General features: G+C 42.8%; 1 protein-coding gene across 1 annotated transcript; it reads left to right on the forward strand.

Annotated features, from left to right (window-relative positions):
- The first annotated feature begins 9,894 nt into the window (after positions 1 to 9,894).
- On the forward strand, positions 9,895 to 14,913 carry LOC144102269 (uncharacterized). Its single transcript, XM_077635575.1, has 4 exons — positions 9,895 to 9,971; positions 11,668 to 11,778; positions 13,312 to 13,419; positions 14,759 to 14,913. Exons 1-4 carry the CDS (start codon positions 9,920 to 9,922, stop codon positions 14,911 to 14,913), a joined length of 426 nt encoding a protein of 141 aa, XP_077491701.1. The 5' UTR covers positions 9,895 to 9,919.
- The last annotated feature ends 688 nt before the right edge of the window (positions 14,914 to 15,601 follow it).

Below are 15,601 nucleotides of genomic sequence, written 5' to 3' on the forward strand. Positions count from 1 at the left end.
ACACACACACACACACACACACACACACACACACACACACACACACACACACACACACACACACACACACACACACACACACACACACGCACACGCACACGCACACGCGCGCACGCGCACGCGCACGCACACACACGCACACACGCACACACACGCACGCACACACGCACACACACACACACGCACGCGCGCACACACACACACACACACACACACACACACGCACGCGCACACGCACACACACACACACACACACGCGCGCGCGCACGCACACACACACACACACACACACACGCACACACACACACACACACACACGCACGCACGCGCGCACGCACGCACGCACGCACGCACGCACACACACACACACACGCACACGCACACACACACGCACGCACACACACACACACACACACACACACACACGCACACGCACGCGCACACACACATGGCGTGTGCACACGAGGTATTCAGAGGAGTGGGTTTCGAACAGTTGAGGACAAGAGTTAAAGAAACGAGCATGTCTAAAGAATGATATGCAGAAATATAAGGCACTGTTCAACAGTCTTGGAATAGTAGAGATGTCTACAATAGGAAGTAAGGTGCTCGAAGTAGTCAGGGGTGCTTCTAGTTACTACTGGAAGTGACCGTTGGATTGTAGCCTGGAAGTGCGCTAATTAGAAGTTGCCATTTACTGATTCGTTCACAAGCTACGTTCAGCTTTAAATGAGCGGCCAAAGGTCGCACGCTGTGAGTAGCTTGAGCTGGAAAACGTGCTCCGTGCTTTTTGTTTGTTTCAATTTCACAAGGGCAAAGAACCGTATATTGTTTTGTTGTGCTTAATTCTTTGCTGGCGTGCGCAGTGAACTGTTGCAGAACAGCAGCTCCTGCTGATACATTCGCCCCAGTTTTGAAAACCTTGGCTTCACCAATAAAGAAATGTAACAAGCGCCAGAACCTGCTGAAATATGAAAGCTATCATTTTTCTTTGGTGCGACGTTCTTCTCGAAGCCGACACACTTCTCCGAAGTTTTCCTAGTTTCCTCTCATTTTGCGTATCTTGCATGACGCCCCACTGAATTAACCCGAGCTTGCCCGAGTTACTCCGACGCTTCGCACAGGATTCTTGGTTAAGTTTGACTCCGTTACGTAGTGCTTTCACACTAAAAAGAAACTGACGGTGTATACAAACATCACCACCTCCACATAATAACGGCTCCATGCTACTACAGATAACAGAGCGAATTTCGCGGTTTATGGCCCAAAAATTGCATACTGACTCACAGATAGAAGTTGTATCAGAGGCTGCTACAAATGGTAAATATAATGCTATCCCTTCACACGTTTTAGGCCGTTTAAGCATCCTAGTAGCTATATTTTTTTCCCTTATGCGTCGCCTAAAATCGGGGTTATTTTTTAAAGAAAGCCATGGACGCCATGCCTATGTACAAATGTTTGTGTTTGTCGATTTGTTTAGCCTAAATTATTTCTCTGGTTATTCCATGAAAAAAAGTTTCTCACAATTTCGCACTTGCTGAAACCCTCAGAGCGACCATCTCTGCCTAACTAGTACAAGCGAATACGACCACCCGCATAACTGCTCACGTTTTTTTGTTATTTCCCATTTGGTCATTCATAGATCTGCCAGTTTGTGCAGTATATTTTCTCACACATGACAAAAGTACCCTTTAAACGACCTAGAAAGCACGGAGATTTGGCTACCATATTTCAACAGGCGCTCGCGCCACCTAAATAAGGTGGAGTCACGGGTTGATGTAAATATTTTCTCTTCACCCTATAAGCTCTTGCAGTGTTCTCAACATTATCACGTGATATTTTTTGTCGCAATGTATGGGGCCGAAGCAGCGCAATATAGCCTCCGCTTGCAGTTGTTAGTTTGCTCCTAACATACAATGTGTCATCAATATTCGATATTTATATCATATTTATATTAGTCAAGTTTCAACGTTGAAAAATCGAGGGAACGTTCAGCTCCTGTTTTATCCGAATGAATTCTCTAGCGGCTTGTTCTTACCAAAAACTTCCATAACTGAGCGCTTGCTACACCAGCGACAGAGTGAAGCCCAGCCACACCATGCGGCAAAATTTTTGGCCCAATGACACTGTTACAGTCACTCCACCCTTCTGGCCTTCTCTGCATTGCAAAGAAAGGTTTTGCTTAATATACACTATTTAATTTAAATTATTTCATGTTTCTTTCGAAGATCTGAGGGATGAGAAAAAAAGCTGCATACCAACACCTTGACAAGGCTCTCATGCCCTTACAAGAGCAACAATGGCAGAGAGCGAAATTATTCGCTGACTGTAAAAACGTAACCGCGGTAGGCTGCATCTAGAACGACACAGTGAGTGCCGTGCCTTGCGCCAAGAAAGAAAAAAAAATTCTCCCGAACATACGTCATAGTTTGGAGGTGGACGTTCCCGATCTTTTCTGTGTATATTTTGAGGCTGTGGCCGTGTCTTCCCAAGCAATTTGGTACAAGCGCTTCTAGTTCTCTTGGCTGGCAGGATGTGCCGCATGGATTTGAACATCCAAAGATTTCTCGCTGACATCATCCATGTCATAAGAAAAGTAACGACTCTGTCACCTCCCATTAGAGCTTTATAGGCCGCTAAGCTTAGCGGTACTGGCTGAGCGATGTTCGGAATTCCTGGCAATGCAATGAGATTGGGGCCGTTGCAATGACTGTGAAAACAGGTCTCATTTTAGAGCCTTTCCTAAGTGGTTTTTTCTTGTAAGTGGCCCTGCGCTGTATCGATATAAAGTATTCGTGGAAAGCGTTATGAATAGTCGGATGCGCTGACAAAAGTAGGCTATGAAATATTGTCGAAATTAGGTTAAGAGAAGTTACGGAAAGACTCAAGTCGCGTTAAGTGTGGAATGGGATAGCATTATATTTCACATTTGTCCCAGCTTCTGGAGATACTTATGTATGTGATTGCGAAAATTTCTGTGCGATTGTCTGTCCATCAAGCACAATATTCGGACTGCTAACTTTACTAGCAGGTATCCGCTATGCTCTGACGGATGGTGCCACATTTGCATATATCCCATTTTTTTTCTGATTTCAGATTGTTTTCTGATTTTCAATTTCCATTTTTATCTATGTTGTCTAGAAACTAGGTTGATCACGCCCCGGTGCGCAAATAGTGATAAGGTGACAAGCTCACGTCATCTGGCGCGAGCAATCGATAATTTTTAAACACACCTGCCAAGGTGGGCATGCTGTGATGGCGTCACGACGTCACGTGACCTCTGTCGACCATTTAGCGAATTTCGAATCGACGGGGCTTTGGTGTGACCACAGCTTTAATGTTATTCATTAAAATATTAGTGGCTTCCCATGTATGATGTCAAGTAGGCTTCCGTTCTTTCTCCATGGGAGTGTTAGTGATTCCCGGGTTGCACTCTTTCACGCATTGTTTTTTACCATATACATTAGCACCGTAGAGAGAATAGATGTTATTGCGTAAAATGCGTACTTTAACTTAATAGCCAGGCCGCTGTTATCTGGGACTCTTTTATTCCGGGATACTTTTGTATCCACAGTGCTGGGCTTAGTAAAGGTGTTCTCGATCAAAGGTGAGGCCATGCCTGAAACTACCGCGCTTACAGTACACTGTTCTGCGTATCCTTTTTTCTGCAACAGACAGGAAGGGCGCAAAATGTGACGCTCAGATGATCAAAAGGTGCATGATGATTGGGAAAAAATGCCGTATTGAAGACGGGAAGCCTGTGTGTACGAGTAAGCGGGTATTTTTTCATCTTCATAAATTAGCGGCTACCTTCAAACAGCAGGACGCTTGATTTTGGCTCTACTGCGATATAGCCCTAAAATTACTATGAAGCCCTCTTTAATAAAGGTTGCTGCGCGCTCAATCCAAGGATCTTAGTTCAAACCATCAATGTGAACTCCCGTTTTTGCGCATATTTCAGTTCTACATGAATTGCAGTTTCCTTTTCTAGTCACACCGATAAGAGCGAGGCACCGGAGCATCCACACCCTATCTAGGCGCAGACGTCGCTGCTGTCGCCATCACTTGCTTAATATGTCCATTACCATCTTGGGAAGCGGAACCTGAAGATTGACGGTGAAAAATTACTACATATTGAGAGCAGATGGAATTGGTGATACGGCTGTTGTAATTTCTTCGAAGGAGACAAATTTAGCAACATCCTTTTGGGCGATTTCTGGCTGAGCTAACAGAACACCAGACGGGAACACTATACCCAGACCAGTACACTAGCGTAACGTAAAAACAAATACGTCTTTTTGACAAGAAACAGCCCATTTATAGGCCAGAAAGTTGTGCAAAAGTGATTCAGACGCGGCGCCACTACGTGCGGCTCCGTTCAACTACAGTTGTGACGTGTCTTCTGTGCTTTATTGCAGAATGAAAATTATATATTTAGATCGTGATCATCACATTTATAGGAGCGTAGATTTCAGTATATCCTAGATAAATTTCTTTTACTGACGATTACTTCTGAAAAAGCGGAAATCAATGTGAGATAAAATTACTAACAGGCCCACAAACACTCTCTAACCAGTATTCTAGAGACATCTGTTAGCTGTTGCTTTAAATAGGCATATTTTGTGTAGATGATTTCTAAAGTGGTTTGCAACGACAAATTACCCATATGCATTGCGGCTGTAATACGTTCAATTCTGATGGTTCTTCAGCGTTCATGCGAGTGCATGCCACGTTGCCGCTGTAGCTATGCCTCGCTTTCCTCGCCCTCTTCTACGTTTTCGGTTCGGGTGAACTTCATAAGCACGATCTGGGCAGTTGAAGCAATAACGACCGTCTACGTAAATGAGGAATTCATATTCCTCCTCAGTAGCGAGTTAAAGATATCCAGAATTAATTAGAGACTGAAAAACTGATTGGTTAGGAAGTGATAGCATCTAAATGGTGCTGCACTGCTACTACACTAAACCTGTCGGCTCCTTGCTTTGACTGGAAAGAGCCGTTTTGAAACTGCTTTTAATGAACAGAAGTAAAACGGGCAGCTGCAAGGAACTTCAGAAATCAGAATGCTGCATATATTTAGAATTCGAGTCTGAGAATATAACTCCTATTTCCAAAAAATGAAGAAATATTTCGAAACTGGAGACAAGAACCGGTAGTTTAACCAATGGTCAGCTTTACACGATATCGAAGCCTTTTTCTGGACCGAGCCCAGAATTTTGCCTGCATTACTAAGGAAGCTAGTGTTACATAATCAGCCAGCAAACACTGCACCTCTTTTTTTAGGGGGAAAGCGAGAGGTGCCTACCTGTGACGAAGAGAAAATTGAGGCGTGCGAAGAAGAAGGAAAAGAATGTCACATTGAAAATGGAGTGGCGGTGTGCAAAGGTACGGAGCTATAAATGCGAATTTTATTTCAGAAATTTTATAAATGCGACTTTTACTCCACAGGACAACCCAGAGTGAAGCAACTGTAAATTGTGGTTTTATTCGACCTCACGTCAAAATAGACTCTAAGGCACTGGTTACGTTTAGGCATGTTGAACAATTGTCTGGCGTTATAGAGTACTGAATGAAGCATGCAAAAGACAGTCAATGAAGATTTGATGGTTAAGCTTGAAGCTTTACACCAATAATTCAGCGAAAAGCTGACTCCAGTGCTCGCTTTGGCAGCGAAGTCGAAAATGTTCGCGCCCGGCGTCACTGACTGCTGGATTTTGTCGTCGCTCACGTTTTGGCTCCTGGTCAGTAGTAAGAAAACTCTAGTTCGATTCCGTTTCAGCTACATCAGTGCACCAGGTCACTGAGCAACTCAGCTTTAAAAATGAGCAATTCCTGCATATGGAGCATTCTGTCTTCATTTATAAGGTGCACGAATAATTTTTCAATCTCAGCTAATGTGTCTTTACAATACAGGTTGCGAGGTTTTAAACAAAGCCAGAAGGTGCAAATGTCGCAAATATTGCTTTCTTTTATATTGGAGCACCACTGGCGTTGATTCACTAATACATAACGTGTTAAAACGAAGAAAACACCTTCACCTTATTTTCTTTGGCTATTTATATATCAGTTCTGTGGAGGTTTATATTTCAGCCCTAAGCGGAAAAAACTCAACTGTGATCAAACTATAGCTGAGGACTAAAAGCACGGAATTAAAAAAGGTGTATATCTGAAGAAGCATTTCGTAAACTCAAAGAAAAATTACTTTTGTTGGTAAAGAAACTGTCTAAATACCATCTATTAATATTTGATAGCACCAACAATTAAGCCTCCAGCTTAGGAAGCTATCTTTTCGCTAGCGTATTCAAAACGAGTTTATATGTTTAGCTGTTATTTGCCGTCATACACAATTCTGTGTTCAATGATCACATCTTTATTCACTATAGGAGGTTGCTTACTGTCATATAAACAATGCAGAGACGCGCAGACGAAGCAGAGTGTGTGAAATTAAAAATTAAATAAAAAATTGCAGAGGCAAACGTACTCGTTTCTGCATTTTGTAGAAAATGGTGAATTATAAAAGGTGCCAGCCACCAGTTGTTGAAAAATTGGCGGTGGTTTAGCTCTGGTTAAACCTGGAGTGACGCGATAGCTACAGCTGGCCGCGTGGAACTTGGTCACGTGACCAACCACGTTATCAGCCACGGCTCCGCGCCAACGGCAGCTGCTCCGCACCACGTGACCAACCACGTGACAGCGTGGCGGCGCCGCCACGCTGAAGGCTCGAAATGCTACCGTAATGTAGCAATCGCTACAAAAGGCTTCTTAATTAGGTAGCAGTATTAGGAACGCAATAAGATAATAGGGAACTACAGGGGTAGAACTTCTGTTGAGATCAACGTCGCGAACAGGAGGAGAGAGAAGCGCGAGTCAGGAAAAAAACGCCAGACTCATCGTAGTCAAAATGAAGGAAGCGAAATAGGCACCTACAGGGTATGTAATTCCTTGGTCTGTGAAGGGTTATGGACTGAGTTCCAAGAGATTGCAAGCTTACCAGGGAGCAGCAGAGTGCCAGGTGGGCGGATGAGATTATAAAGGTGGCCGCATCTATCCCATGACAGGGTTAATTGGGAAAATATACGAGAGGTCTTTGTCCTGAAGTTGCACAGCTCGGTTCATGATGAAGGTGATACACATATTTATCGTAAACGACATATTTTTGGCATTTTCCTTGAAGATGTAAGGAGACGGGGTCCCACGATAAAAAGCATTTCGTCAGGTTTTGTCAGTTGAGCCAACAAAGAAAATCTACAAAATAAAGAGAAAATGAACTATGTAAACTTTGTCACAAAAATCTCTTTAATACTGGCGGGCTTGATCTGGTTCCTTGTTTTTGTGGTGCATTTTTTGCTAGAAAATCTAAGAGCCGTATTCGCCAATTTTAGAGGAATACTGAACTTTCTTGATAGTTTTCTAAACGTTGTCTAAAATGGTTGGTTCGAGGGTGATTTTTTTTTCTTTCTGAACTTCACAATTAAAATTCTGTGCTTCATCTACTTTTGCATCTTAGAGCCAGATAGAGAGTAAAGATTTATTCAGAGACCAATTCTGATTCTAACACGAACCGAAGAGACTAGTGAAAATAGGCGTTAAGCTAGTGTTCTTTTGGCAACCTTTTCCGTCTATTCTTCGCACAACTTCTGGACGCCTTATGTGGAAATAAATCATATCAAAACAAAAGTGCGACCAGACATAAATGACTGGCTATGAAACAAGCAGATGCAACAAAGCGCGGAAGCTGCTGACGTACAAGCCTTATCCCCAGAATCAACGTAGATGTCGCATTAACCAGAGCCTTGTACATTTCACTGGCTGCCTGAGTATTGGCTGATACTGAGGCAGTAGGCAAAGCGTGACAGTTTATTCAAATTTATTTTATTCAAATACCCTAACGGCCTTCCGGGGAGGGTATCACACAGGGGACACACACGAAGCACTTTGACAGCACTTTGCTCGAAACAGAAAAGAGAAAAAAAATACAGACATCATTTCGAACTACAGTAATAAACACTAACAACACTATAGCGCAAATAAAAAGCATACAAATTCAAACAGCTTGAATTAAGAATACAAAAACAACGCATAAAGAAAAAAAAAGAATGGAGAAGAAAAGTCTGGAAGAAGGTAGTGGTATTCGAGGGAGCACAAAAGAAGGATTACGAACTCCATAAAAGTAAAGTGGTGCACAGGGGCGTCACATTGTGATGTGAGTATGCAGCATTTTGTGAACTTTGTCTGGGTAAACCTCGGTAGCAATATCTGATGGTAGGTTATTCCAGTCACTTATGGTTCTGGGTATGAATGATTGCGCGTAAAGTGATGACTGATAGGCTGGGCGATTGACTCTGTAAGGATGATCATGGCGAGAGAAGATGAGGCAAGGTGGCTGAAAGATGTCGTCAAGCAAAATGTCGTGGTGATAAAGCTTGTGAAGTCGAGCGTGTTTTCGTCGTAGTGATAGTGGATCTAATTCGGCACGATTTTTTAAAAATGCGACACTGATGTACGGGGAATATTTTGCCCGAAAAAAATGAAGTGAACAATATGGCTTTGCAGGGATTCAGTGTTACGTACGATGTAATCCTGGCTCGGGTTCCAGACTGCACATGCATATTCAATTTTAGGTCTGATTACGGTGGTGTATGCGAGCTTCTTTAAGTGTGAGGGTGATTGCCTTAGTCTGTGTTTCATGATTCCGAGTGAGCGATTAGTAGTTTCAAGAATAACGTTGATGTAATGATGTCATGTTAGATCCGTTTGAAAATTTACTCTTAGGTATTTGTATGTGGTAGTAAGCTCGACAATATTGTTATCTATAAAATACGAGGTTAGAATGTGGGAAGAGGAACGTGTAAATGACATGCACTTACTTTTAGTATGATTTAGGGTCATTTGCCAGCCAGAACACCACACATTAATCGCGTTTAGGTCTTGTTGCAACACTTGTTGGTCAGTTTCAGCAGAAATTTTACGATGTATAACACAGTCATCGGCGAACAGTCTTATACGGGGCGAGATGCAGTTAGTCAAATCATTAATAAATATTTGAAAAAAATGGACCAAGCACGCTCCCTTGTGGAAAGCCTGACTTGACTGGAATAAAAGAGGAATTGCAGTGGTTTATATTTGTGAACACTGTTCGGAATGAGAAAAAAGCTTTTATCCTTAAAATTACCTGTGTGTCAATGTTAAGATGCTTTAGTTTCGTTAATAGCCCGTGGTGAGTAACGCGGACAAAAGCTTTGGAAAAATCCAGGAATATGGCGCCCACCTGGTTGCCAACGTCAATACAGGATAGCAAGTCATTAGTAAATCCCGCTAACTGCCCATCGCATGAATATTCTTTGCGAAAGTCGTGCTGGTATTTGTCGGTAAACAAGGGAACACGCTTTTAGAATGTGCATGTGAAGCACGAGGTATATGGACATCCTGATCAGTTTATTTCTGTTGCCGAATTGAGAAGTGATCGCAGGAACAAAGGCGTTGGGTGAATGATTTTTGTATTTTCATTGATTATAATAATGTCGCAGTCCCTTAGAGCACTTGCGAAGATTCTGATACTTTGCGATTTTAGTGGGTATCAGCATTCAATTCTTGTAAACATACTTCCAGCGAGAGCCACCTCCTGCCTTCAGCTTGTATTCGTCATGCTTTACAGTAGACAACAATCCCACATCAAGAATGTCTCAACAAAACCGCTTGAAGCGTTTATGTTGCATAAGATTCATTCAGTGCATTAAATATTTGGAGGAATTTGTCGGTGTTTTTTTTTCTTTGTGCCGTTTAAATGCAATATCGATCATCGGCTCTGCGGGGTAAAAAGAGCGATAGTTTCGTCTCATGTTTTCTGGGAATTAGCAGTTCAGATACCAAAGTCTTGCCAGAAACAACTTGCAAGGGCACAGAGCGCCGAGTTTAGGATCAAATGTATTTCTTTCTTGATGCAGGGAACTTAGAAACCACAACAGCCGCCTTCGGTAAGTGAAGACACGTTTAGTTTACTTGGTCATGCGCGGAATCGCTTTGTTGTGTTAGCTAGAAAACGCCGTTTGCTGCCTGCACATATGGACACTTGAAATTTGGTTAGTGTCTGTAAGCGACACTCAGTTTTATCATCGCTATTTGCGATGAAAGCGGGTGCTGTTATCTTGCCAAAAGTAATCTCGGGAATAGTTTTACCCCGCCGCGGTGGCTCAGTGGTTAGGGCGCTCGACTACTGATCCGGAGTTTCCGGGTTCGAACCCGACCGCGACGGCTACGTTTTTATGGAGGAAAAACGCTAAGGCGCCCGTGTGCTGTGCGATGTCAGTGCACGTTAAAGATCCCCAGGTGGTCGAAATTATTCCAGAGCCCTCCACTACGGCACCTCTTCTTCCTTTCTTCTTTCACTCCCTCCTTTATCCCTTCCCTTACGGCGCGGTTCAGGTGTCCAACGATGTATGAGACCGATACTGCGCCATTTCCTTTCCCCAAAAAACCAATAATTATTATGAATAGTTTTACCCGCCAATTTTATGCAAGCAAATTGAATCAGATGCCACCTTTTGGGCAAATTAAAATGAGCTTTCTATATTTCAGAGAAAGAAGCGCGGGATTTCAAGTTATTGTTACTTAAGGAACACACGTGCGCTTTTTCCTAAAAATTAAGCAACCGTACATCAGCGCCGCTTGCATTCAAAAATACGGAACTTAATCACTGTAGAAGTCTATACCGTGTGTTACAGCTCAAAGCGATTTTTATTCCTAGAAAAGATGCGACGAGTTTTGTAGATAACTTTCGGTTTTCTGAATAAGCTTGCTTAGAATAAATGTGCGGTCACGCCGATATACACAGGCATAGTGCGCGTAGTTTCAAACCTTGAGGAATACATAAGCCGAATCGGTATGAAAAAGGAAAGTTATGCAGGCAGCTGCAGTCTGTTTTCAGTTTGAGTTCTTAATAAAAATGGCACCTTTAACGTGTTTTCTAGTGAAATGCAGCAATTCAGTTACATAAACTCGTTAAATGCGAACTAAGCATTCCATTTGCTATGGTTAGAGTCTATGCACCCAAAAGCACAGTGTTCAGAACAGGCATAGTAGAAACGACAGTTATATTTCGCTGGATGCAGCCGAATTTGCAATCATGTACGACGCGTTGTTGAGGAAGCAGAAGACAAAAAAAAAAGTCCGTTGCAATCAATTCAGTTCTCTGTGAGAAAAAGGCTGCTGGAGGAGCTCTTGCAGCATCTTGGCATTAGTTTGAGCAGCCCTCTCTTGCTATCATTTGGCGCCACCAAATTTGGGTTCAACCACAGATCTGTTTGTAGCGCTGTTCTAAATTTCCTGACAGAATCTCACCGACTGCCTTGCTAAGTGTTCCAAACTTTTATTTTCTATCAATTATTACATTTTGACTTATTCATTATTACTTAATCCCTCTGTTTATTATTATTCTTATAATTTTGAAATCAAAACTCTCATCTGTTTTCTGTTCACGAGGAAGAATTCACCGGTGTTGCGCTCCCACGTGCTTTTCCTTTTTATTAACTGCGTTCAGGTGAATAGCCACCCGATTCTTGGCCGATCCCCAGTGTGGGTATATGTGCCATCTTTTGATAGGATAACAACAACAATTCAGTTACTGATTTTTGCAGCAATGCTTACTCGTATCAAACATTGCTGTTTACGCAGAATGCACGAGGGAAGCGTGCGTGGAATCGTGCCAAAATGAGGAACCCGAAATGAAGGTGCTCAACGCATCGTGCATCGGAAATTTGACGTGTGACTGTATTTACGAAGACGGTGCGTACACAAGTTGCTGCTCCATGACATGTATCTGTTCGTGTCGCGGAAGGGTCTTTGTTAGTAAGGTGAGCGGGTGGCTTTGAGAGAAACGAACAAGAGATGCTGCCACTGCTATGTGCGGCTGACCTCAGCGCCTTGCGGTGGCTAGTTGGCTATGGCACGCTTTCGGAAAAGCGGATTCGTCCTGATTCGAATGAGTTTTTTGTCCTATTTTCTCTCACAACTATTTCCATCGAGAGTATTACGCGCACCGTGCGCTTTGGCCCCCGGAACATTAATATAAATTGCAAAGGTGACTGCGAAGAGTGACAACTCTGCTAATACTGTTGTCTTTCTTAAATCTGAATAAAAAAAATTGGAACACACATAACGCAGCTTAAGAGTGACAAATGAGTGATACGTTGGAGATCCTCATTGCTGCTACTTTCGCGTAGTTGGAGCCAAGAAATAGATCTGACCAGATTTTCGCATTTTTCACTGCTTCTCTTTCCTCTCTCTCTTCGTTCTCCTTCTTGTTTCTTCCGTGGGCAAGTCACCATTACGTCACTAGGTCACACGACCTATTCTACTTATCATTACACATTTCCCACCTGTTACGGTAGGCAGCTTGCTCACAATCGGATGGGCCCGTTGCTACCTTTCCCGGTGGCAGGTTGTGAGGAAGCCACGATGTTACGAGACCTCTCAGTTCGGTGGTCCAGTTGCCACCTGCCACTACTGGCAGGTTGATGATGTCACAAGTTTACGTGACTTTTTAACAAAGTCATGTGACCTCTCTCAACCAATCAGCGAATTTCGTTACACACGCCGGAATTTTTTCAAAATGTGGGTTCCAGCTCTATGGCAGTAAACCTACTGACAGCTGATGACACATAAAGACAAAATTGTGTAATTATTTTTACCGGTGAGGAGAAAGAGAACGGTGAAGCCATGCATAATATAACCTCTTAGTTACCGCACGCAATTTCACTTCATTTAATGTACTCCTGAATAGTAAAGCCTGCAGAGGAACTACGAGACCAGTGGTAAAGATTTAAATCTGGGAGCCAAACATTAACACTGCCAGTTTTTATGTGCAAGTTTTAAGGAACAAACATTGCAAAGACAGCACCAATGAATTTTCTTTTGAGCGATCTATTGTGTCAGTGCGATTGTTAGCGAGCGAATTCCTTCAGTCGCTTATGCATAGGCTTCAACTGACAATTATTAGCTTTTGGTGATATTATTAGGAGCCAATCTTGAGGTCTCAATCCGTAGCTTAGGGAAACAGAAAACAATAGTTTTCTCCCGCTTGCAAATGTAGCTCAAAGTATGCTTACTGGCCATGGAAATCATGTGTGTTTGAAAATTAGTGTTTTTTGGGCTACATGTATGAATTCCAAATTTGGAGTTGTGGAATAAAAATAGATCTTTACTTTCAGTCTATTCCAGGGCAAAAGGTTGCCGTCATTTTAATGGCTATGTAGTTTTAAGCATTCAATGTCAGGCATTTTATTTTGGATGCATAATTCGATATTTGTTTGCTTTCAGAATGCACCGAAGATAAATGTTCAAAGTACTGCTTGGAAACCCTGAAAAAAGAGCACGTCCAATCATCACACTGCGAGAACAATGTTTGTTACTGCAACAAAAATCCAGGCATGTGAAACTTTTTCATCAAAACAAACAGCATGAATAATTTGCATGCACACGGAAAGAATCCATTCGAGCTGGTTAAAGAAATAGCGAGGAGACTGCTTAATATTGATCACCATTCAAAAATTTGGCCCAATAAAGAAACTAAATTGAGAATATACATCACTCCGCAGCACACATACAGCGTAGAATATGAAGCATACGCAGCGAAACTTAGACGTAAACAAATGAAATCCTATAGACGTTTCCTTACTTGTCGGCATTTGCGCTGCAGCTTCCGCTCAGTTTATATCGCCGAGTGAACAAAGCTAATTAATCTCAATCAGGTAGACAGAGAGCGTTATGAACTGAATACATTTGTTACAATGCATTTGGTACCAAATATAGAAAAAAAATGAGCAAAGTCCGTCACGAATCACTTTTACGTAGACGCATGGCTGCTGCGAATGCTTGTACAGCATGCAACTTAAAAATAAAGTGCTTTGCAGGCTATATACCAGAGAGACCATATATTTTAGACGGAATTTTGCTCGCTGCTTTGTGCTGTGTGCAGCGTTTGCAAGTTAATGTTTGCTCCTCTATATTTCTACAGCATGCACCGAGGCTGACTGCGTAAAAGCGTGCAAGGCACAAATACCTCAAAAACCATTCCTGAGTGCAATGTGCATTGGACAAGGACGATGTAATTGCAAATACCAAGAGGGTAAGATACACCGAGCACATCCGATCGTAAAGGCTGCTCGGCGTGTATTCACTGCTTTAGGGCTTCCTTTTGAGCATTAGATATTAAACAGTGTATACTACAAGTTGTAAAAATGGAAGGAGGTGCCGATGAATGATCTGCATTTTGGCAGAGACACATAAAGAAACAAAAAAGAAAATAGAAGCAAGTGTACGAAAATAAACAAACACTTCTCTGTCCTCTATTGAACAAAAGTTCATGAATCACAGCCATGTCCAGCTTTGTAGAGAAAAAATTTTCAAAATTGAAAAATTGCAAGACATTGTTATGGAAATATTGAAGGTAATGGTCCAATATTCTAATATTGAGCAAAATATTTTGTTTAAAGTTTTTGCATAAGTCATATCGAACACTTAAGATTGCTGTAGAAAACCAATGGGGAACGCTTTTGAGGGTAGCAAAAACGTGAAAAGAAAAAAAATACAAGGTTGCCGTCGGATGATCTGCAGATATATTATTTGCCATAGTGAAATCTTCAATTTATAAAAAAAAAATGCGTTCATAAACGGTTTCTCGCTCAAAAATGCTTTTGTCCAGAATACCTAGGCATGTTTAGAAAAGCTTCTTTTGACCAGTTAACCACGATACACAATATCACAGGCTACCGCATGGAAGAACGCGATATGAAAGCTGTAGTGGCGCGACTGTCGGCATTCTTCCAACTGCAGCCGCCGACGGTGGAGCTGCAGGCGCGAACGGTCCCTCAACACAGGACGCTTAAGCAGCCGACCAAGGCAGCTCACCAGACCGGCTAGACCGGCTCACCAGCTGCCCCTGCAGGCCTACCGCAATAAGCGGAAGCAGTCCTCACCCAAAGGCGACCTTCCCCTTCTTAAGCTTTCGTTACGCTACTACGGCAGCAAGCATCACAGAAATTTCTTTTCTGAAGAGGGTAATTTCGAACCTGATTTGTTGGTGAGAGCTTAACGCTCGCGGCCAAAAACACTAGAATTCACAAACTCTAGAGATAGTGACAACGGAAACTGTCATGTTTGTGTTTCAAGTCGCTAGTTTGAGACGACACATAGGCGTGGAGTGGCGGCTACGCCACGCGTGGGTGACATCTTCCACCAGAAGCTGCCACAGTGTTGAGCGTAGTGCAGCTAGACGAGAGTGCCAAGCCTTCCATTAGCACGGTACATTGGAGAGGGGTGAACAGGGTTTGCGTTCGAAGTTGTACGCAAAGTGGCACGTTGATAGGACCGATCTGTGTGGTTTGCATACGCGCTCTCATTCGACAGCAGTTGTTGCTATATCTCGCGTGCCACACTGCGGACCGCCCACTGTGTTTTCTTTTTTTTATTCTGCCGTGACTTTGTTACCTTTCGGCCTTCGTAGGCGTGTAGTGTTGTTGGTGTTGTTGCTGCTTCTTCGGCGACAAAGTAGCCACCTACGACGTGGGGCTTATTATAGATGTGCAGCGCTGCAACGCAAGAGCTACAT

The sequence above is a fragment of the Amblyomma americanum genome, chromosome 8, assembly GCF_052857255.1.
Source record: "Amblyomma americanum isolate KBUSLIRL-KWMA chromosome 8, ASM5285725v1, whole genome shotgun sequence".
In the NCBI taxonomy this organism is placed as follows: Eukaryota; Metazoa; Arthropoda; class Arachnida; order Ixodida; family Ixodidae; genus Amblyomma; species Amblyomma americanum.